Raw genomic sequence first — 25,280 nt, forward strand, 5'->3', positions numbered from 1 at the left:
GAGAGGCAAGAACTATTTGTTCTATATATGTTTGCACAGATATATTTGTTCCTGAGTCATGGGTGTTTTCTATGTATATAAGTATTTATATATTATATATATCGTTGTCTGAGTACCCACAACACAAGCTTTCTTGAGCTTACCGTGGGCCTCAGTCAATCTGTGTAAGAACGTCCTATAATAATACTTAATTATTTATTATTAAAAAAAAATGTAGTGCTAAAGCTTTTCTTAAGCCCGTAATTTAATTCCAGGATGCGGCAAGACCCTGATAGCCAAAGCCACAGCTAAAGAGGCCAACATGAGCTTCATCAACCTTGACGTTTCCCTGCTAACCGACAAATGGTATGGGGAGACCCAGAAATTGGCCGCTGCAGTCTTCAGCCTTGCTGTCAAGTTGCAGCCTTGCATCGTCTTTATAGGTAAATTAGACATTATGTTATAGAAATACTCTTATTCATGGTCAGTTTTAGAGAGAAGACATACCCCCTCTTCAAAAAAAAATTACTTAGTGTTTTGTCCCTTTCTGTCATGTTGACTTAAATATGTATTGTGAGAAAGAAACAAAACACTTTAAAAAAGTTACTGAACTTAATTAGAAATAAGGGTGTAAATAGATTAGACAGAAGAGAACTTCATTTTAACAATCGGTCTACTTGGACTTTTGAATTCCAGTTACATCGACTAATCGGAATTCAAAAGACCAAGTAGACCAGTCGGTCTACTCACTCGAGTCGGTCTACCCAGTCGGTCGAGTAGTCACTCGGACAAAGTGGAATTGCGATTCCTTATAGTCCGATAGACGAAGCAACGGGAAAAATAAATCCACGTCGTCCGACTAGTCGGACAAAACAGTCTGGCTACGTGGCCACAGGGATTTTGCCGAGCAAATTGCCTCGGGTGAGGCAAACGTACAAGCGCGGACGTTAGCCCCGCGTGGCAATTGCCTCGCGTCTCTGCTCGGTCGGATTGGACCCAGCTAATGCTATGATTTATAATTATATTATAATATTTATATGTATATAAAATAATTATATTATAATATTTATATGTATAGCAAATTGCCTCGGGTGAGGCAAACGTACAAGCGCGGACGTTAGCCCCGCGTGGCAATTGCCTCGCGTCTCTGCTCGGTCGGATTGGACCCAGCTAATGCTATGATTTATAATTATATTATAATATTTATATGTATATAAAAATAATATTTTCTCCTCACTAGCTCGGAAACACGTGTTTTGTCCTTTAATACCAGCGGGTAAAAACGCATTTTATCCACTAGTGGGTAAAGTAATTTGACCTTGAATAGAGGCAAATTTTCTGCTTTAAAATTGATAAAAGTGGGTAAATCTAGTAATGAAGATGTTTTACCACCTGTGGAACTACTGGAAGCAGTGATTAAGGCGTTTTTTGCGTTGTAGTTTCCTCGCTTAGTGAGGGGAAAAGTTTTGTGTTACACACGAGTGCAAATGTATTTTACTTCTCGTGTGTTGAATTGAAAAACAAGCAAGCGAGAGGATTCTATAGTTGAACCACGAGCGAAGCGCATTCCACACTCGGCGTTAAAATACAACTTTGCACTCTTGTATAACAAATAACTATTTTCTGGCACGAACGAAGTGACACTAGTGACTTCCTTCCAATATTTAGTTCATCGATAACTTACATTATAATAATGTCATTAATTATTGCCGTTGCACTGAATCTTGAGTAGTTTCATGTGCTCTGCCTACCCCCTTTAGGAAATACAGGCTTGAATTTTAGTGTATATAACATTAGTGTTTTATACAAATGCCACATGTTTGAAAATAAATGGACAATAATAATAAAACGAACCATAGTTTACATAATTTCTTACATGATTATTCATTTTAGAGATCATTATTAGGGGTAATTAATAACCTTATCTAAATTTAAAAGTGGAAAATGTCTGCCTTGGGTGAGACTTGAACTCACGGCCTCTGGATCAATATTCCAGCGCTCTGCCAACTGAGCCACCAAGACTTCAACCAAGCCAGCGACTCCACTCCACTTTTAATTTTCCACTTTTAAATTTATTCTAAGCCTAGTGGCATCGATTGCAGACGTTTCTGCTAATCAGAAGTTAAAACCTTATCTGAGGCTATTTATTGGTAAAAGAATTGTCGATGTTTTTATTCTGTCAAGCGCTAACATGAGGTTCCTGCCAGAAAAATGTCTAGGTATGTTTATACTTCGCGTAGCGCGTCTGTCTTTGATTCTTAAAGCCTTAAAATTAGGATAAGTCCCATTATCTAGTATAAAATTTGTTCACAGATGAAATCGAGTCGTTCCTGCGCACTCGTACGCAGCACGACCACGAAGCGACGGCCATGATGAAAACCCAGTTCATGTCGCTCTGGGACGGACTTATCACTGACAACAACTGCACTGTCATTATCATGGGTAAGACTTACCAACTAGTTATAAAGATGAGAGAGCCGTTCCTCCGTCTCGCTCGCAGCACGACCACGAAGCAACGGCCATGATGAAAACCCAGTTCATGTCGCTCTGGGACGGACTTATCACTGACAACAACTGCACTGTCGATTTAAACTACACGTAACACGATTTGCACTCATAATTTTAGAACTAAACGGGACTTAATTGCGTAAACACTTTACGTGAAGTACGTGAAGCGATTGAAATTAGAAAGCTTCGAAATTTCAACCAGAATGAGGGCCAGGGAATTTCTTCTTCGTGGAATCCAGTAATTAGCAAATGTAAGCGTGAAAAAACACCTAGGGACACACCGGCTGATATCGTGAGTGTTGTGTGTAGGCAAAGTGACAACCCTAGTGCAAAAGTGAGTAATCGAGAACAAGTGCGGGTAGTTCGAGAAACTCGCGCGGCTAGAAGATGTTGATGCAATTCCTCGCCAGTCTACCCGTGACCACGAACATAATGTGATGTTCGAAACGTCGGGCCAAATATAAATGTAAGTGTTTACGCGGTTAAGTCCCGTTTAGTTCTAAAATCATAACTGCACTGTTATATTATGGGTAGGTATCCTTTTTGAAGCGTTAAGTTGTGTAGGTTAGTACTAGTACATAGACAAACAGCTGTCAGCAACGAATGGATTTTAGTTACAGACCTTACTTATCTATCATAGACCAGGGATCTCAATTTTTTTTGCGCTACGGCCAATACAATCATATTGGTCCTCATTTTTTGGAGGGAGAAAAGGGGAGTTCTGTTGTTCGAAGAGGCCCGCACCCGATTCGCGGGCCGGTTTGAACACTTGGCTGCACAGGGTTTGAACACCCCTGTCATAGAAGTCACTGGATGGGAATTATTATATTATAGTAATGGTTTACATTAATCCTGTAGCATTCCATCGGTCAATTCAATTATTCGACTGGAGAGGAGTATCACTAGAATAATAGAGTGACGATAGATGTAAGCGGTGTTTTTTTTTTTTTGTTATAAATGGGCTTACTCTTGGCCACAGACTAGCCAAAGGCAAAGACGTGGCCTACGATGGAGTGAGCTCGCCCAGAAGATGCCTGTTCACTCTTATTTCATTTGTCTACCCTGATACATGTTTAAAGATGTCCAAATTTTAGAAGCGCTTTTATATATCCTTTGACCATCTTAAATATGGTAACCTAACCAGAAAATTAAAATTTTGAAAAAATCCCCGACCGCGACATAGTGGACGGATTTTTATGAAACATGGCTAAGAACACTCCCGACTAACTCAGCTTTAAAACAAAAAAAAACTAAATCGAAATCGGTTCATCCGTTCGGGAGCTACGATGCCACAGACAGACACACACACAGACAGACAAACAAACAGACAGACAGACAGACAGACCCCGACGTTTTTGCGTCAGGGGTTAAATACATAAATCTTCATTTACCTCGTCGCCAATCTAATTCAAACTTTTATTTTCAGGGGCTACCAACCGACCACAGGACTTAGACAAGGCCATACAACGTCGCATGCCAGCGGCGTTCCACGTGCCAATGCCAAATGAATCTCAGCGGGAGACAATCCTCAAGTTGATCCTGCGAGATGAACCTGTGGCGCCCTCTGTGAGTATAAACATACACAATACTAGAGTTAGACAAGGCCATCCAACGTCGCATGCCAGCGGCGTTCCACGTGCCAATGCCAAATGAATCTCAGCGGGAGACAATCCTTAAGTTGATTCTGCGAGATGAACCTGTGGCGCCCTCTGTGAGTATAAACATATACAATACTGGAGTTAGACAAGGCCGTCCAACGTCGCATGCCAGCGGCGTTCCACGTGCCAATGCCAAATGAGTCCCAGCGGGAGACGATCCTCAAGTTGATCCTGCGAGATGAACCTGTGGCGCCCTCTGTTAGTATAAACATACACAATACTAGAGTTAGATAAGGCCGTCCAACGTCGCATGCCAGCGGCTTTCCACGTGCCAATGCCAAATGAATCTCAGAGGGAGACGATCCTCAAGTTGATCCTGCGAGATGAACCTGTGGCGCCCTCTGTGAGTATAAACATACACAATACTAGAGTTAGACAAGGCCGTCCAACGTCAGTAGTGTAATATTGGTGCACCTGGATCAAAGAAGATCCAGGTGCCACCAATATTACACATTAGAATACTAATTTTAATCGATCGATCATTCAAATAATTACTCATTTTGTGTCCATTCAAGAAGTCACCTTTTCAAGTAGCGAGGTAGCAGGATGTTAGTAAGTTCTGATTTATCAGATTCAATTCTAAAAGTAACACTCAAACATTCAAATTTGTAACCAAGTCTATACGAACCATTTATCTTTTCTGATTACTCATGCCAATACTCGAAAACCAGTATAATATATGGTGTCCATGTCGGTATATGACATTGATAAATAAGAACTTCATCGATGTCTTCCACATTGTTGTCCATTTTTAATTGATTATTTATTTGCAAATTGGTTCGAGTGACTTTAGGTTTGATATTTATGATGGTACTAAAATTACTTATTACCTATATTATTTTGTTTTATAGATCATCATAATTTTAAAATAATAACACAGGTATTCATGATTATATTTTATTTTGTAAAAAAAACATTATTTTCTATACACCACTTATTCAGGCATGATACATTTTTAAAAGCGCAGACATTAGCATGATATATACAATTTTGAATATCACATTTATTTGAATATTTTTCGCATAAAGTCTTTAAATTTGGGCAGTCAAAATGTTCTAAATTATAAACATTATCACTGTCTGTTATTTCTTTCACCCACTGCACTTTTTCATAACCTTTTGTATAAATGTGTTTATCTTTACAGTAATCAACAATCAAATTCTTATAATTAAAATATGATACATAGCCTTCATTCCATAATATTCCTTTGTATTTTTCCACCCAAGAGACTTGTGAACGTTCTTTCTTTGTTAAGGTATAGAACGGATGGGGAGGGCTGATCAGAAACACAAGAAAACTTTTTTGAGAAATAATCGCCACTTCTTTTGGTATAAATTGATTATTTTCATTTTTAAATCCTTGAACATCCAAAATCACATTCATGATAATTTCCTTACTATATTACTCAAAGGTTTATACTCGACAAGCCGATCGTTTATAATTAAACAATAGGCTGTCGTTTTATCAGGTATGTCTTCTGAGGACTCGATTTCTATTCGAACGTCAACTGGGCCAGTTTTTAATGAATCGTTCTGCCTTGAGCAGTCTATTACAAATAAAGGAGTTTTTTTTAATGTGTTCAGATTAAGCAGAGGATCGACACCGACCCCATAATACGACTGACGAAAGTTGGCATACATTTCGTATAATATACTAAATTTGTCTTCGCTAAATTTTAAATTAAGAGGATCGTATGGAAAGTAAGGTGGATGTACTAGTGCTCGACGCGGTACTAGTACTCGTCACCCATGGTTTAAATAGCGATTAATAAGATAAGATTACCGTTACATTCATCGCAATTAGATTTATTAGATGAGAAATGTATGTAGCCTTCACATTTCATACGCCATATTATAAAATATAGAAACTTTTTTCAATTAATGAATAATATATGTGATGACATTGTCATGAGCAATCAATCTCTCAATTTTGTTAGCGATTTGGTTAAGCTTTGCTCGTATTTGCTGACTTATTTAAAATACTTTCACGGTAAGTTGTGAACATATTCTATAATTGTGTTGTTGCTAGAATGTGCGGGAAGATATTTAAGTAATTAAATGTCGATTTCGTTCATTGTTACTGTGATAAACAAGCGTGTCATTTATTAGGACTGAAAACCGTCGCAAGTCTAAAACTCGACACGGCTGGCATTTATTGGGACTGTTACGTTATTTTCCAAGTCCCAATGTTTGTCGAGCCGTTTTTTCAGGATATCACGATTAAAGTAGCCAAAACGAATCATTTACAGTTTCATATTATCAGCATATTTTTCTGTAAGTCACATTAACTTTACTGAAAAAAACAAATTACATGCACATAGACAGTTTTTTGTATATCTTTTACGGTTTTATTGATATGTTTTCTCGTTAAATGTAGTGAAATCTGTATAATTTCTTTGGGTAGTGCTTGACATATCATTTTTCACAAAACTTTAGGTATATTTTCAGAAATGCCGCCTGATAAAGGTCAGGTTGGAAGAGATATTCTCAAGAAGACTTAGAAAAGGCCATAGAAGATGTGTTAAGGGGTTCGTCCATCGCCTCCTTATTGCTGTCCTGGATTTACCGCGTCACATTTTCCTGGATCTGTTCTTCGTGATGCTTCCAGATACAGAGGTGGATTTAAACGACGAAGAAGTGGAGCCGGCAAAGTATTGCAGAACCTGTGGAATACAATTTTTATTTTGGGGGAATCCCTATTTTAGTTCATTACATAATTTATTTTGCTCAAAATGCGGAGCCGACTTATTCTATTTTATTACATAAATGTAACACGTAAAAAGTAAATGTTATCAACAGAATACGTTTTTTTTAATTAAATTATTTAATTTTGTAGTAAATTTTAACCCAAAACACTTGTTTTTTACTGTTTTTCCTGAATCATACTTAGATGTCATCTATTAGGACTGCCAGCAAAAGCACCTGTCAGTTATTCGGACAAGCGTATTGACTTACGTTTTATTTAATTTTGAGATTTTTTTATATTATCACTGTATGAAACTAATTGCATTTAACAAAGTTAAAGGTCACATCTCCCAAAAAAGATGGATATGTTTTGTATAGATGGGTAAATTATCGTAATATCACGAAACACATAAATATTTTCCCTTAACCTGTCAAGCAGTGGTACATCCACCTTACTGTGAATTTAAAAATAATTTGACGTTAGTTATATTGCAGTGATCAAATATAGTAGAATTTTTTAGTTTGTTTAGTTTTCTATCAGTCTGTAATGCTAATATAACATATCTAGGCTTTTCTAACTGGGAAGCGGTTTTTACTGACCATGCATGTTTTGTTGTTTTAGGTAAAAGTGGATATTCATACAAATCCCAATTCCGGAATGCTAGTTGTATAGATCGATCTTTCTCTAAGCACTTTAGTAGTGGCAATCTATTACGGTCAGAAACTCTAACATGTGGTACCCGCCATTGGATTTTATGGATATCAATTTGAACTTGATCATTTTCTTCAAGTACAACACTATTTAAAACTGAATTACTTCTGTTTAGTACAAGTTCGTGCCTACAGTTGACTAAAATCTTATTATAATCTTCCGCGAAGCCAAGCACTTTATTCAGAGGTATTATAATGGAGAAATGACCTTGCTTTAGAATACTCCCGCTTAGATCCCAACCCCACAATGCAGCGTTCTTACTTTCTCCTTCATTCATTGAAATAAGAGATTTCATCGTTGTAGTAATCCCGCAATTTTTATTCCGGTCAATTTCAATCCCATTTAGTTCGTAACTTATATCTTTGAACAAAAATAATATGGGGTTATTTGTAAAATTTACATCTTTTGTTATTTTTTTCCCAGCAGCATCTACTCGCCATACACTTGCATACCCTTCAATGTAAATGGAGCTTGCAGATGGTAATACATACACATCTTGTTGATTTATAGGTATCCTGATTTCGTCATTTTCCTTAAAGCTATGATTGTAGGGATTGTATGAATGGATGGTATAGCTTTCAATTGAATTATCTTGTTGTGGAATATCTGTGATATGCAACATCTTATTATAAGTATTTTATTTTATTTTAAACCCAAGAGAACGAAGAAATAACTTATTGCTCTTAGTAATTCTCTTGCTAGAATTTAATCGACTTGCTCCTTTGAAGACTGGGAGTTGAATATTCGATGGTATTCTTGTAATTCCGCTTTTATTGAAAACATACATAATGTATCACTTGATTTTGTAAGGTAAAATTATGTAAACGTATGCTTAACACCCGATTCTAGACACTGTTCGAGGTTGAATGTGATACGGTAGAAGATATCGTTTATTATAATATTGTTGTATTATGTTTTTGGTCTTATTAAACACATAAGTTTACTTATTTAATAATATTTCTGCCAGAATGAATTCAGAAATTTTAAACATAAATGCCCACAGTTAAATAAATGATTTTTTTGTATATTATCGTAATTATAGCGTATATTAGCTCCCATATATTTTATGAATTCCTTTGGAGGTTTTAAATTTCCGTAACTATCAAAATATTCAATATAATTTTTATTTTTTCCATAGGCTACCCAGTGAGTACCGTTATTTTCAGATGAATCTAAATTAATAACACCACATTCCATCGGTAATGGTTTTGGTGGTAATTCATCTCTCATGAATACACCACGAAAGTAAGGAATACTTTTCGAATGTTTTATTATATCGATATTACTCAATGCTCTATTGGGTAGCCTGCCATCTAGTTTTTTTTATTTGTAACATAAATTCCTAGTCCACCCTTGTAGGGTTTAAGATGCACTCCTTTTCCAATACATTTACCCTCCATTTTCATATTATGTCTCTTTAATTTAGCTAGTTGTCGTTTTGCTGATTTATAATGGTTAATAGCTTTTCTTATTCCCGCAACACCTCCTGCTAAACTTCCTGTAGCCGATAATCCTGCTAAAATTGGAATCAATGGTAGAAATCCGCCAGTTTTAGGTACTGGTATCACTCTGGGTAATTGTATAGGCAAGTCCGATGCTAATTCTTGAGCAGCAGCATACGCTAATTCCATTAGCATGTTCTTACATTTTGGCTTTAGATTACTGATATGTCTTTTAGTGTGTGAAACAAGATTATTAAAAGTTTTCTTTAAGCCAGCTCCAAATTTCTGATTGCTAAGTTTCTTCTTATTTTCGTTTTCAGAATTATTTCTCGTGCGTTTCATTTTTTATGAAATAGATTTAAATGTTGGATATGTCTGTACTGGTCTCTATAGTGTAGAGTTTGAAATACAAATGAGTGTACAAAACAGTGAAAGTAAATTTAAACCCGATTACAAACGATTTGTCTTATCAATCCAACTATTTTCACTCGGTGGAAGGCCGAGCCACTTAACATATACTTTATTTCCTTTACGTTTTAACACTCTTTCAACAAGATAAACTTGAGGATGCAAAGTTTTCTGAATTTCTTGCGCATAGAATGCTCCTAAAATAGGCCTACGCTTGGCGTCTTCTAGATAATATGTAGTGGGGTTAGTATTTCGAACATTAGTTATCTTAAATATTTCTGTTGACCAATTAGGGGTAAATCGTTTCTCGAAACATCCTTTATACTTGCTAACTCTTACAAAATCTCCAATACGAAACCTTTTGCAAACCGGGTTTTTCTTTGTTAGTAAATTCTTAATGTATCTTTGTAATACAACTCCTTTATTACTACGATTGATCGTGATCGGCGCTCTTCCCACCGTCCTATGAAAAGTATGATTATATTCTGAAACTTTCTGGTCAAGAGTTCCATCGACCCATTTATAATTACCCTTCAGACTAAACTCCTTATACAGCTTAGCTTTAAGAGTTCTTATAAGTCTTTCAACTATTGATGCCTTTTTGGTGGAAAATGTAGAGTAATGATTAATATTATATTTTTGAACAACTTTTCTGAAATTACTATTATAAAATTCATTACCCCTGTCTGTTTGTAAATTGATTGGTTTACGTCCTCTTGATAATAATGTTTCAAACATTTTGGATACGGTTTCTTTAGTCTTACGTTTGAGTGGAAATGCCCAAGCGTATTTTGAGAAACAGTCAATAATCACTAATATGTACTTATAACCAGCATTCAGTTTTGAAAAAGTCTGCATATCTATTAAATCTGCTTGCCAGAGGTCATCAATATCTCTTAAAATGACGCTTCTTCGAGGAAAATTCACCCTTGCATTTTTATGAATTTCATTTACGACGTCCGCTTTGCTCATAATGTTTATTAATATTATATTCAAATTCTTTGTTAGAAATATTCTTTTCAACTTTTGTTACTCGATTCATTAAAACCGAAATGTTTTTATCTATATTCATCACCTTTTTCATACAGGCATCGATTTTGTTTATTATTTCTGTATTTATTGTATTAGATAATATATTTTCCTCCTTTATACTTAATACTTTATTAAATTCTGCTTTACAATTATAAATATCATTGTTATTTGTCATGTCTAAGACACGTTTATTTATTCACTGAGCATTAACATAATATTTCAATTTATTTTATTGCTTTACAATACCGGCTTCCTTTAATTCTTCAATAATTGATATAATTTCATTATCATGGTTGGTGTTTCCAGCGTCTTTGGATGCAATCAAAAGTTTAAGCCTTTCAATTAATTCATTTGGATCATCCCAATAAATATAATCTGTGTTACTTTTATAATGTTTTAATGCAGGTAAGTTACCACCTGTTTTAATGTTAGTGTCAAGTAATTGTGAAAAGAGAGGTTTGATAATACTGCAATATTTTATACCTTTGTCTCCTTTTAATTTTCCGTTTGGATCAAAATCTCGTTTATGTGCGTTTGTACGGGTTAACATTTCTTTGTATTCAGTTTTATCTTTTTCAGTAACAAGACTGAGATTGGGTTTGTTTCGCATCAATAGTTCTTTCAACCCTGCGGTTAATTCAAATTTTTTGTTGTCTATAGTAATAACATATTGTTTTTCAGTATCGGAAGTCTTATTTACCAAAGACAAGTATACATCAGAATTACCCATCATCAACTTTTTATTCGTGCTACGAATCCCGAATGGTATATTGATGTCCTCATATAAATCAATCATGTCTTCTTTTTTTAGAGATAGAAGTGTATCATTATTTTGTTCTTGAGAAGTTTTATTACTAACATTAGAGTATTCATAATATTCTGAATGCTGATCAGGAGCAATTATCTCTTTGAAATTTTTGTATCCTATAGAATCATTTAAATTCTGAGATTTGTCACTCGTATCTGTACTTGTAGTCATGTTAATAGCTGGTTTAACAAAAGAACTTTGCATAACGAGGTTTTCTAATGGTTCAGTAATAGGTTTAAAAACTTTTTTTAAATTAATATTATTTTCATGTTCTTCATTATTTATCTTCTTTATTTTGTTTTTTATGTTATCTACTGCTTTGATAAGTTGATCTTTTAAATGTGTATCCATTTCAGCAGTCTTGACACCAACCTTTTAATACGAGCACTCAGTTTCAAGTGAGCCTTCGTCAACATTTAAAACATTAAATAATGGGAAATTTAAAAGTAAATAAATGTATCAAACCCCTGTCTATATCGTCCTTTATCTAGTGTACAATCTTTATTAATTAATAAAAAGCTAAAACAATCATCCCATATAATTGAACAAAGTTCTTTAAATTTTATCCAATCCATATCGGTGTTTACATGTTCATTGTATATATGTTTTAAGTTAGTATCATCTTGTTTAAAAACAATTAAGAGATTCACATTGTCTCTTAACAGTTGCTTCGGAATTTTGGAGTAAGTTTGCGATAAATAAAAACAATCAATTTGTCGATGTCTTCCCATAGCAAAGTAATTCCTAATGTTCACTTGATTTTCACATACAACATCATCGAAAATCATGATTGAATTGGTCATAGCATCATTTGGATGGATAACGTCTTTATTGTCATTAAATATTAAAAAGTTAGCATCTGGAATTTTCTCCATAATTAGTTGGAGGTAGCGATATTTTGGCTGAAAAGCGGTCTTTGAATACAAATAGATATTTTTAAACTTTAGACCATTTTCATGTAATAATAAATTTAATATTACATTAGTTTTACCACAGTTTGAAGGTCCACATATTATACAGCGGATTGTATTAGGTAATAATGTACTATGTCTTGTATTTTTATGCACGTCATTTTCAACGATTATATTATTTACTTCCAGAGTTTGGGTATGCTTAATGAATTTCATTGTTATTATGAAAAAAATATGATATCTCAACGCTTTTTATAGGATATGTCTTAACATAAATAAAACAATTGATTAACAGAGTAAATAAATTTATTAAATTTCTGGAGATTATTACAGATAGGTACAAAAAAAAACAAACAAAAACAAATTTTAGTATCACATTATTATATAATTTAAAATATAGTCTTACAGTGCCCCCATGGTAATGTTTGTATATTGTCAGGCAATATCTGCCTTTTATCATCGTTGCAGTTTAAAACTACTTTATCAACTTGCTGTGAATATAAAACATGTTTGATTGATCGAATCATATTCATATTATGGGTATACACTTTTTTTGTTTGCAAAACTTTGTCAAAATGTTTAATTCTTAATTTATTCGTTATAGGTTTTGTGACACCTTTTGCTTTCGTTATTGTCTTCTTTACATTTTTTAAACAGTACAGTTTTGCTCTTAATCCAATAAATTCAGTAATTACCGTACCACCAAATTCATCTTTAAATAAACCAGGTACTTTAGCATTTAGTTTAGGTATACCATAAGGGTTATTGTGGTCATAATTACTAGTATCATATTTTGATATGTTTTTATTTAGATCATTGTAAAAGTCATCAGTAATAATGTTATAAAGAAGGCTATCAGTATCAGTATAACAGAGTTTCACGTTTTCTTTGTACGTTTTTTTAATGAAATTATAATGAAATTGATATAAATGTGTTTTTGCCAATTCTAAAACTGTAAATCCAATATAAATCGGGCGGTCTAAACAAATTTTTTCAGGACTTAATTGAACAGCCACAAAGTTTTCATTAAATATGGATACATTCTTTACATTAGGTTTTAATAATATTTTTTCTGCACCTAAGTGTTTGTTTGTTTTATTGTCATTGTCTTTCCATTTTATTGCTAATTGAACATGTAAATGTTTTCGCTTATTTTCAATTGTTTTTCCAAATATAGCATTATTTAATAGTTTAAAAAAGTCTTTTTCAAATGAAGTAGAAGCTTCTTGTCGTAATCGAGTATTTAGATCAATATATTTTTGTAAGAAGTTAGACTGTCTAAAACGTAGAATGCGATGTATTTTCTGTAACACTAACCCGTTCTTTAAACATTCCTTCAAATGTACGAAATGAATGATATAGTTGTATTTGTCATATAAATTTGCAATTAACTTTTCTGACTTCCCACCTGGGGGAACAAACCTTTCAGGTGCAAAAGGCAAATCGGCATGCAGATCGTGTAAATGATCAGGATAACTCATGTCAACTTCTAAAATGTATCCATGTTCACCGTTTTCTGGTATAGTCAGTATGTCAAAATTTCTAACCCGATCTAAAGTTAAAAACTCAAAGTCTGATACAGGTAATTTTTGTCTCATAGCATAACCATAGAGATTGTTACAATCCAGATACATCAAATATGAGGTGGGTCTAGAAGTATCAAAATCAGGGGTGTATTTATTGTTTGCTTTTGAATTCCGAAGAGAACACTGGGCTAATCCACCACGTATCCCTCTTTCTATCATCTGATATACTTCTAAGTCGTGTATTAACTGTAATTTTACGTCTGTAAACAAAAGCATAGCATCCCAACTTAAATTAGGTGCAGATACATAATAGGCTGGGTCTAGATTATAATGCTTCAAACTTGTATTTCTAAAATGTTCAAACACATCGCTTAACAACAAGACGTCACATTTTAAGTATAAATCAGTATATTCCCTAAAGTCATTATATTAAAAGCTGACCACACAGTTTCGGCATGATTATAATCAATATCTGAGATGTGTTTAGATTTTAGAGTATTATAAAACATTTCTTTTGTCGGTAGTTTATTGTCTTCATATTTCAACCAGGAATCAATGTAATCATAGGGATAAACACCTTTACGTGTTAATAACTGAAAGTGGTGGGTATCAGTAAATTCTTTAGACAAGTTAACAAAATCCTCTTTATTCAAACTTTTGGTTAACTCAAATAAACTGGAACTAAGAAATTGAAAAGAATCGATAAACTTTATTTCAATTGGTTTGGCGCTCGATTTGTTAGTAGAATATATAGTTTTTGTTATGCTTGAATATTTTTCCTTGGACTGTGGCATTATTTTGATAGACCCGGGGTACTTTGCAAGTTCTTCTATAAATAAATGACTATCATACCCCGTCAAATTATGTAAGACAACTGGTATAAAGGAACAGATTCTGTATTTCAAATTGCAAAGTGAATGAGCTGCACCTCTGTACTCTGATGTAATGTGATCGTGATCACGGACTTTGTCACCAAATAAAAACTGCTTACAAATATGACAGTGTGTAGCATTCTCATAATTACACTTTTCTTTATATGTTAATGGATTCATAGGATTATTTTTAATTAGTATGTTGTGAATTTCATGAATATCGTTTATTAACCATTCAACAAAAACTTTTACACAATCTTCACCTCTGTAAGAAACATATTTATTCAAACTTGCATCGTGCGAGCAGCATATGTAATAACCGAAACATGTCGGGACATGCTTTTTAGGTTTTGCGTATTTTTACTACTGTCTGAATTACAATTAATTAACATACTTTCAAAATCAGCGTATATAATAAAATTGATTTTTTGTTTACGTTCGAAGTTCTTAAATTGAATGACAGTATTTTCATTAGGTAAAACTGTTACAATTTCGGAACAATGGTGTGTTTTAAATTTATTATCGCTTTTAAAAAATTGCAAACATGAGTCACAGAAATGCATGTGGCCTCTATGTAAAGTTACTTGTCTTCTAACTAATCGTACCAGGTCTTTAATTAAACAGTAATGTCCTTTACCAACGACTTCAATATATAATAGATTAAAATGATTATTTTTCTTTGATTTGGATCTATATAGAGGACCTGTTACTGCATACTTATTATCCAATCCATATATACAAATGCTTATATCAGGGTTATTTTTTTCAAATAACTGTATATCGCTGACTGATAATGGGAATGACATTCCATCGATATTTAAAACATCTGAATAGTGCGGGTATGATTTAGTTCGACACACATTATTCTTTGCAGGATATAGACCAGCCAGTATACTCCATAAAAAGCAACAATTATCGTTGTTTTGAATATTAATGCAGCTTTTAGTATTTTTGACACTTGGGGGTAAAGGTATGTAAGTACCTCCTCGCATCGGACAATACTTGTTTACGTTAACTTCTAAATGACTTATTGCGACAAAAGACCAGCCTGATTCACGGTGCTCAAATTCTATAACTTTATTTTTTAATGTTCAATCGTATTTTCAAACAGTTCATTGATATTTGTGTTTTCATAAATAACATCATATTTTGTATTGAATGACTTTAACTGTTGTTTGCCTGAATGAGGTAATGTAAAGTAAACGAAAAGCTCATAGTTTATTTTGATACTTTTATGTTCCCGTAATGACATTTCTACAACTTTCATAATGTTACTTTTGATATCACACAAAAACGTCTCAGGAGTTACGTATTCATTTTGTGTTGCATTCAGACGATAGGTGACTATTCTGTTTTTAAAGGCTGTTGCTATAATTTCAATATTATTCAAATCAGTTTTCAATATGCAATTCGATTTATGTAAATTAGTTCTCAAATGGGCATTGTATTCATTCTTAGGCAATTTAATTTGACATTTGTCACATTTCATTAAAATAGTTCTGGATAACGGACGGTTACGTGATCCCACTGTAAACAAAATAACACACTTTATAGATATCATTTTATTCCAAATTAGTACTACAATAGATATACATTTATAATTAATTAAAGTATGTATTATATAATACTTATATTCCATTTCATAACATAGGTAATGTAATTCAAAATGAATATGGGTAAAAAACATTATTAATAGATGTCAACAAATAAATGAGGGCTCACATCTGTGCTATTACTTTTACGTTGTGTTCAGGATAGTTGGATCCACGCATAGTTCAATCTATGCAATTGGTCCCATATTTTACAAAAAGGAATAATTCTATGTACGAAAAAGAAATAAATTCACTCTAACACGTTTGAACATTTAGTTAAAATTATTCACAGAACGTAAAAGGAATACCACAAATATCAGCTCGTTATTTATTAGTCATTTATTTATAATCCTCGTATTTTATTACAGATGCACTAATAAGTGTGGTAATAAGAGATATATACGAGGGCTTAAATTGATCAATAATAATTGCTAACAAATGACGGCGCACATGTTCGGTATTCCTTTCGCGTTGCGTGAATAAAATTAGCCAAGTGTCTCCAAGCTTCAGTATTATCATCGGTTCGGTTTTTAATATTTACTACAGCATGACGCCATCGATTTACTGGTGTCACCTTTTCAATATCATCGCATTTATACACTTTGACCTCAACAAAGTGGGTGCCCTTTTATCAGGATTTGTCTGACGAGCAAAACCGTTCGCAAGTCGTCGTGAAATGTACGATAATAATTTACCCTCCCCTGCAGGTTGGTTCGCTTCTAATCCCTCGTCATCGCTATCGGCACCGAATAGTTCCGCTGCAGTGCCGTGCCGCGGCTTCACAGGAGCTATTCTGACCCTCTTGCTCGAGCTTGCTGACGATGTCGATGGCTTGGATTTTTCTTTTTTCGACCGCGTCAGCCTTCGGTGGTAGCGGTGGCGGTGCTGGCAAATCTTCCTCAGTGGAGGATGAGAGATACGAATCGGTATGGGACGAACGTTTTGACCTGGAAATAAAAATAAGTTACTATTAAAATATTATTAATTTATAATCTGCGTTAGAATACTACGTAAAGGCTATTTTATGGTTTTGAGAACACACAACTATCTAATATTTATGTATACACCTACCTCTTGCTCGAGCTCGTCGATGTCGGCGGCTTGGATTTTTCTTTTGTCGATCACGTCAACCTTCGGCGGTGGCGGCGGCGGTGCCGACGAATCTTCCTCCGTGGAGGATGAGAGATATAAATCTTCAGCGTGGGACGAGGGTTTTGACCTGGAAATAAAATAAATAATGTGCTATTAAAATAATTCATTTATAATTATAATTCTCCATTACTCTAACGTTGTTTTATTTGAATAATGATTAATTATTTTTACGAGTTTGTTACTTTGCGAATATAAATAAATAAATAATATAGGATATTCTTACTAAGTCCTACAGTAAGTTTGCGTTGCGAGTACTCGCATAATAACACATAGAAAACAACCATGACTCGGGAACAAATATATGTGTTCATCACACAAACCCTTACTGAGATTCGACCCAGAAGCCCCTGGCTTAGTAGCTAGTCACTAACCAGTAGGTCAGATAAGTCGTCAAAATTATATAAGCAACATTACAATATACATTTATTCACACTTACATTGTATGATGATGATGTCCTTGTAGCTTCAGTAGAGAGAACAGTGGGTTTTCCTTGCTTCCTGTGTAGCGGAATGAATCAAGAGGATCGATCTGAGGAGCTTAAGTAGTGAAAATTCACGTGGAGCTAACGCAATACCTATATGAAATTTGTCAACGTGATTGAAAAACGCAACTCAGCACTTAGTCGGTGGAAACAATCATCGATTGCAAATCCCACAACGCAGCAAAATCAGATCACCGTGTATAATATAAAACAAATACGTGAAGGTACTTACCATATATTTTTTTTATTCATTAAATTCATTTTATGGTTTTAATCTTAGAAAAACAGACAATGTCGCGATCGGAGCTAGTATATTTTATTTGCTTTAGTGCATTATTGCTAACATCGTAAATCCAATCGTATCTCAATACAATGTGATGTCATTTTTTTTAAACGTTTGATTTTGAACTCTAATAACACAATAATTTCAGATATAAACCCCCGAAAATAAGTGAAAATATTATTTACTCTTATATATTCAACGCGATTAGTTCTACGGAAAATATGTCGGTAAGTATTTTTTTTAGAGTGAGTGTTTGTATTATTATTATAAAATAATTTCAAATTATAATGGTTACATTACTCATACGTAATTGATATAAAATAATAATTAAGTAAATACAATTTTTAATGTATGTGTCTGCTTAGCGCTAAGTCCACCTGTAGTCACCTACTTCGTTAATTTCATCGGATTTCTCTGTAACTTATGTTTTTTTTTTTTGTGTGCAATAAAATATTTTATTATTAATGTAACTTATTTCAAGTTTTCATTTAATTAAAAGTTAATACTCGTAGTTAACATTAAACTAATAACTTAATTATTAATTACAGGATACATCAGAACACCTATTCAACTTCGTTCCTTTGGCATCATCCCAAACTCAAAGTCAGCGTGAACGGGAGTCAGGGGTGAGACGTCTGTCCTTGGGGGTCAAGAGGAAGGCAACACCCGTTTACTCGTTTATCAAAAAACCACATCGGAATGGAGGTACAAAAGTCATCAAAATAGAAATTTACGACAGTAACAAATTGAATGAGAACTTTGAACATATATGTAAATGTAATGCCGAGCTGTGTGCCCAATATGTAGTGAAAAATACGTTATTAGACCAAGTTTACGAATTAACGCGTAGAGTAATTGACAAGATAGACGAAGGTTTGTCCTCAGATACGCCACATGGGTACACCATCGAATAAGGGTACAATTTAATGTGATTGTGTAATATGAACATAGTTCTTAAGTTAATAAACATTATAAAAGTACACGTAATTTCATTTAACTATATCCAACTTTTACCTCAATGTTAATTACCTAGAGTAGGTACATAAAACTATAAAATAATATCTTATTAAGAGAACAGTACCTAACTCATCAGTACGAAATCAAAATCATTACTCATATCGGGTAGACATTTCTATTTAGAGATTTCAGATTACATACCTCAATGTATACAAAAACTCGATTATAGTTATACCGTGTTAATTACCTACTAATATTCTAAATATCCCCCTCTTAAATACATGACTTCCTTAATTGATGTAAAATTAGCACATATTTGAATAGGTAGGTAAAACGAGTCAACTAGATGTACCTAGTACAAGCATTCTCCTATCTCGCTAGTTCCATTGAATACATGACTTCTTGAATGGAGACGAAATTAATATTTGAATGATGATTTCTTGGATTGCTTTGAAAAGTATTCGAACGTGTAATATTTATTGCAGTTACATTTACGTAATCTACAAGTATTCTGCTACCTCACTTCTTGAATATGAGACTTCTTAAGTGAACGAAAAATTTTTTAATGATCGATCGATTCGAATTAGTACCTATTATAATATGTAATATTGGTGGTAGCTAGATGTACCTACTAGCATTATAATACCTCACTACTTGAATACGTGACATCTTGAATGGATGCAAAATGAGTATTTGAATGATCGATCGATTCAAATTAGTATTCTAATGTGTAATATTGGTGGCACCTGGATCTTCTTTGATCCAGGTGCACCAATATTACACTACTAACGTCGCATGCCAGCGGCGTTCCACGTGCCAATGCCAAATGAGTCCCAGCGGGAGACGATCCTCAAGTTGATCCTGCGAGATGAACCTGTGGCGCCCTCTGTGAGTGTAAACATACACAATACTAGAGTTAGATAAGGCCATCCAACGTCGCATGCCAGCGTGCCAATGCCAAATGAATCTCAGACGGAGACAATCCTTAAGTTGATCCTTCGAGATGAACCTGTGGCGCCCTCTGTGAGTGTAAACATACACAATACTAGAGCTAGATAAGGCCGTCCAACGTCGCATGCCAGCGGCGTTCCACGTGCCAATGCCAAATGAATCTCAGCGGGAGACGATCCTCAAGTTGATCCTGCGAGATGAACCTGTGGCGCCCTCTGTGAGTATAAACATACACAAGACTAGAGTTAGATAAGGCCGTCCAACGTCGCATGCCAGCGGCCTTCCACGTGCCAATGCCAAATGAGTCCCAGCGGGAGACGATCCTCAAGTTGATCCTGCGAGATGAACCTGTGGCGCCCTCTGTGAGTATAAACATACACAATACTAGAGTTAGATAAGGCCGTCCAACGTCGCATGCCAGCGGCCTTCCACGTGCCAATGCCAAATTAGTCCCAGCGGGAGACGATCCTCAAGTTGATCCTGCGAGATGAACCTGTGGCGCCCTCTGTGAGTATAAACATACACAATACTAGAGTTAGATAAGGCCGTCCAACGTCGCATGCCAGCGGCTTTCCACGTGCCAATGCCAAATGAATCTCAGCGGGAGACAGTCCTCAAGTTGATCCTGCGAGATGAACCTGTGGCGCCCTCTGTGAGTATAAACATACACAATACTAGAGTTAGACAAGGCCATACAACGTCGCATGCCAGCGGCGTTCCACGTGCCAATGCCAAATGAATCTCAGAGGGAGACGATCCTCAAGTTGATCCTGCGAGATGAACCAGTGGCTCCCTCTGTGAGTATAAACATATACAATACTAGAGTTAGACAAGGCCGTCCAACGTCGCATGCCAGCGGCGTTCCACGTGCCAATGCCAAATGAATCTCAGAGGGAGACGATTCTCAAGTTGATCCTGCGAGATGAACCTGTGGCGCCCTCTGTGAGTATAAACATACACAAGACTAGAGTTAGACAAGGCCGTCCAACGTCGCATGCCAGCGACGTTCCACGTGCCAATGCCAAATGAATCTCAGAGGGAGACGATTCTCAAGTTGATCCTGCGAGATGAACCTGTGGCGCCCTCTGTGAGTATAAACATATACAATACTAGAGTTAGACAAGGCCGTCCAACGTCGCATGCCAGCGGCGTTCCACGTGCCAATGCCAAATGAATCTCAGAGGGAGACAATCCTTAAGTTGATTCTGCGAGATGAACCGGTGGCGCCCTCTGTAAGTGTAATCTTCTGTCTATAAGCGATTCTGTTTTAGCTTGGGTAAAAGTATTTCATATGTTTAACTTTCCTGTACAGGTCGCATTTCTCAATCCATGGTCATGATAATCATGATTTTAAAAATTCCTTACCACGAAATAATTTAAATTGAAATGCTTTAGAGTTCCTTTGTTGTCCATCCGTCCCACCGTTTGGCAGTCACTCTAGCAAGTCGTTCAAATTCGTTTTGACAGTTCTTAAAAAGCAGCTGATTTGACTAGGAGGCAAGTGGTTTATTACTTATATAGTTTCTATAAATAAAAATGTATTCAATTCATTAAAAATTAATAATAAATCCTTAATTACTATCAATTACACATAATTCTACCAACTAAATAAATTAAAAACTACAAATACATACATATAATCATACATACAATCACGCCTGTATCCCATATAGGGGTAGGCAGAACACATGAAACTACTAAAGTTCAGTGCCACTCTTGGCAAATAAGGGGTTGAAAGAAAACGAAACTGTGACATTGCAGTGACAGGTTGCCAGCCTCTCGCCTACGCCACAAAACCCATATCCCGTAGTCGCCTTCTACGACACCCACAGGAAGAAAGGGGGTGGTGAAATTCTTAACCCGTCACCACACAGGCAAATAAAACTACAAATAACCCAAACTACTTAGTAACTAAATCCACTCCGAGTTCCTCCCGACGCAAAGGAGCCCAACACGCTCGCCGCGTTGCCACGTTGAACCGCGATGGACAACCTTTGCAACAGGAACGACCCGGAGCGAGGGTCGTGGCCACGCTCGCACAGCCTCCCACCCAATTCCTATTTCTATAATATATTTATTTCGCATTCAGATCGACTTCCGCCGCTTAGCCGCAGCGACTGAAGGATTCTCCGGCTCAGATCTCCACGAGCTGTGTCGCCAAGCTGCCGTCTACCGCGTCCGGGACTTAGCCAGAGAGGAGATGGCTAGAGATGAATCTGAGGTATTTTCTAATATACAGGACCTGATCTTCCCCTAGCAACATGACCTGGACCCTGCCGGCGTTGCCTAATGGCAATCGGCGCTAGACGCCGACAGAAATTCAGTCTGGCTCTGTCACGCCGATAGGTAAGAGCGATAGAGATAGATAGCTACGAAACAGATATTATTGTGAGCGTACTACGTCTACGTACCATGGTAACCTGGACATGAAGAAGATAAAGCTAAGCCCGCCGCCGCACCTCCACGATATACTGTACACGAATTGTGAGCGGCGGCGCGGCGAAGGCACCGTGTACACGTACAGTCGAATTCGTAAATATGTGTACATTTCTTGCAAATAAGGTGAAAAATGTACAGATATGAATGAACTCGACTGTACTCGCGCCCTACGAAAGATACATGTCATGATATTCTATTCTATTCTACGTTTAGCGCATGTCTATATTGTCTATTAAAAAGTATCTGAGCATATCCGCTTAAGTTTCCTACATAACGTCATATCGTCACTACTTTTAAAAAATCTCGTATCTCACGCTGTTCCTCAAAGTTAAAACGCAGTAAGTCTATATGCATTCCATACATACTTACTACAATTTTTTTTTCATTGACAGACGAAGATACAAGTTTTTTTAAAAGTAGTGACGATATTTGAAACTCGGACAATAGCAAGAAAATTAGATGAGACTGGTAAGTATATATATTTTAAATAATTGATGTTTCAATTAATAAAATAAATAATTGAGCCTATATACGTCTCACTGCTGGGCACAGGTCTCCTCTTATGCATGTTTCAATTATTAATCGATCGATCGATCTGTCTTCTGTAATACAAGATAAGATATCATAGCTCAGAAAACAAAGGCTTGCTTACTTACTGTACGTTTTTTAACCTCCGATGCAAAAACGACGGGGTGTTATAAGTTTGACGTGTCTGTCTGTGTGTCTGTGGCATCGTAGCTCCCAAACGGATGAACCGATTTAGATTTAGTTTTTTGTCTGAAAGCTGAGTTAGTCGGGAGTGTTCTTAGCCATGTTTCATGAAAATCGGTCTACTATGTAGCGGTCGGGGGTTTTTCAAAATTTTAATTTTGTGGTTAGGGTATTCAACTTAATAAATATTTTGTTTCTATGATTCACAGAAATCCAGCAAAGGCGAGGAAGAATCGGACTCGGAGTACCACGACGCGATCCGCCCGATCACTATGGAGGACCTGCGGTTGTCCCTCACCAAGCTCAAAGAGGCCAAGATCCAGTGTGGGGCGCTGCCCCCTAGTATGCGGATAGAGCTAGACTAGGTTAGAACTCGAATAATTACATAAATAATGGTTTGTCACTATTTTATTACTCGGAACACTACGTCGCCGTTAGCCCGATTACTATGGAGGACCTGCGGTTGTCCCTCACCAAGCTCAAAGAGGCCAAGATCCAGTGTGGGGCGCTGCCCCTAGTATGCGGATAGAGCTAGACTAGGTTAGAACTCGAATAATTACATAAATAATGGTTTGTCACTATTTTATTACTCGGAACACTACGTCGCCGTTAGCCCGATTACTATGGAGGACCTGCGGTTGTCCCTCACCAAGCTCAAAGAGGCCAAGATCCAGTGTGGGGCGCTGCCCCCTAGTATGCGGATAGAGCTAGACTAGGTTAGAACTCGAATAATTACATAAATAATGGTTTGTCACTATTTTATTACTCGGAACACTACGTCGCCGTTAGCCCGATTACTATGGAGGACCTGCGGTTGTCCCTCACCAAGCTCAAAGAGGCCAAGATCCAGTGTGGGGCGCTGCCCCCTAGTATGCGGATAGAGCTAGACTAGGTTAGAACTCGAATAATTACATAAATAATGGTTTGTCACTATTTTATTACTCGGAACACTACGTCGCCGTTAGCCCGATTACTATGGAGGACCTGCGGTTGTCCCTCACCAAGCTCAAAGAGGCCAAGATCCAGTGTGGGGCGCTGCCCCTAGTATGCGGATAGAGCTAGACTAGGTTAGAACTCGAATAATTACATAAATAATGGTTTGTCACTATTTTATTACTCGGAACACTACGTCGCCGTTAGCCCGATTACTATGGAGGACCTGCGGTTGTCCCTCACCAAGCTCAAAGAGGCCAAGATCCAGTGTGGGGCGCTGCCCCCTAGTATGCGGATAGAGCTAGACTAGGTTAGAACTCGAATAGACACACAGAATGCTTTGTTATATAATACTAGCTTTTGCCCGCGGCTAGAAAGAGACAAAAAGTAGCCTATGTCACTCTCCATCCCTTCAACTATCTCCATTTAAAAAAAACCGGCCAAGTGCGAGTCGGACTCGCGCACCGAGGGTTCCGTACAAACCTAAGGTTTTCGGAATTTTTCCTTTATGTGTGCTATAAAACGTTGCTTCATGCCAAATTTCAAGATTCTAGGTCGACTGGAAGTACCCTTTAGGTTTTGATTCCCTTGCGAGTACTTGCGAGTTTCAAAATATGCAGCTTAAATTGCTGTTTCTTTTGATTGCGTTGACATAGAAGTTTGATTTTGTTACAGCTTAAAGGTATTATAGACCTGAGTATTTGGTATGAATTTCAATTTAATACCACTACGCGTTTATGAGGAAATGGGTAGTAAGGTTAAAATTATTAAAAAAATATATATTATGTGATGTAACTAAAAATTTATGGTTTTCGTAATTTTTCCTTTATCTATGCTATAAGACGTTGCTTCGTACCAAATTTCAAGATTCTGAGTTCACGGGAAGCACCCTGTAGGTTTTGATTCCCTTGCAAGTGTCGAAAATTTGCGGCATAAACGGCTGTATCTTTTGATTGCGTTGGCTTAGAAGTTTGATTTTTTCACAGCTTCAAGGGACAGTAGACCTGAGTAATTGATATATAAATTTCAGCTTCATACCTCCACGCGTTCCTGAGAAAAAGGGTCTTGACAGACGGACGGACGGACGGACAGACGGACAACAAAGTGATCCTATAAGGGTTCCGTTTTTTCCTTTTGAGGTACGGAACCCTAAAAATCACGTTAATTCGTCGCTCCGTTTTGCCGTGAAAGACGGACAAACAAACAGAGACACACACTTTCCCATTTATAATATTAGTAT

At 36.1% G+C, this 25,280-nt stretch overlaps 1 protein-coding gene, 1 long non-coding RNA gene and 1 other non-coding gene across 4 annotated transcripts in view; 1 reads left to right on the plus strand and 2 right to left on the minus strand.

Moving 5' to 3' along the window:
• Nucleotides 1–25,280, plus strand: part of LOC125230828 (outer mitochondrial transmembrane helix translocase) — a 43,234-nt gene that overhangs the window by 16,389 nt on the left and 1,565 nt on the right. For both annotated transcript variants that reach the window (XM_048136058.1, XM_048136059.1), the window contains exons 4-8: nt 255–422; nt 2,293–2,421; nt 3,914–4,053; nt 22,047–22,178; nt 23,317–23,472. In XM_048136058.1, the coding sequence (XP_047992015.1) occupies nt 255–422; nt 2,293–2,421; nt 3,914–4,053; nt 22,047–22,178; nt 23,317–23,472 (725 nt within the window). The remainder of the gene's footprint in view (nt 1–254; nt 423–2,292; nt 2,422–3,913; nt 4,054–22,046; nt 22,179–23,316; nt 23,473–25,280) is intronic.
• Trnan-auu lies at nt 1,929–2,001 on the minus strand. The gene has a single exon. It is a non-coding gene; the product is annotated as a tRNA-Asn (tRNA).
• On the minus strand, nt 17,245–17,855 carry LOC125230829. Its single transcript, XR_007177562.1, has 2 exons — nt 17,722–17,855; nt 17,245–17,351 (listed from the first exon to the last, which is right to left on the minus strand). It is a non-coding gene; the product is annotated as an uncharacterized LOC125230829 (long non-coding RNA).

The sequence above is a fragment of the Leguminivora glycinivorella genome, chromosome 11, assembly GCF_023078275.1.
Source record: "Leguminivora glycinivorella isolate SPB_JAAS2020 chromosome 11, LegGlyc_1.1, whole genome shotgun sequence".
Taxonomy (NCBI): Eukaryota; Metazoa; Arthropoda; class Insecta; order Lepidoptera; family Tortricidae; genus Leguminivora; species Leguminivora glycinivorella.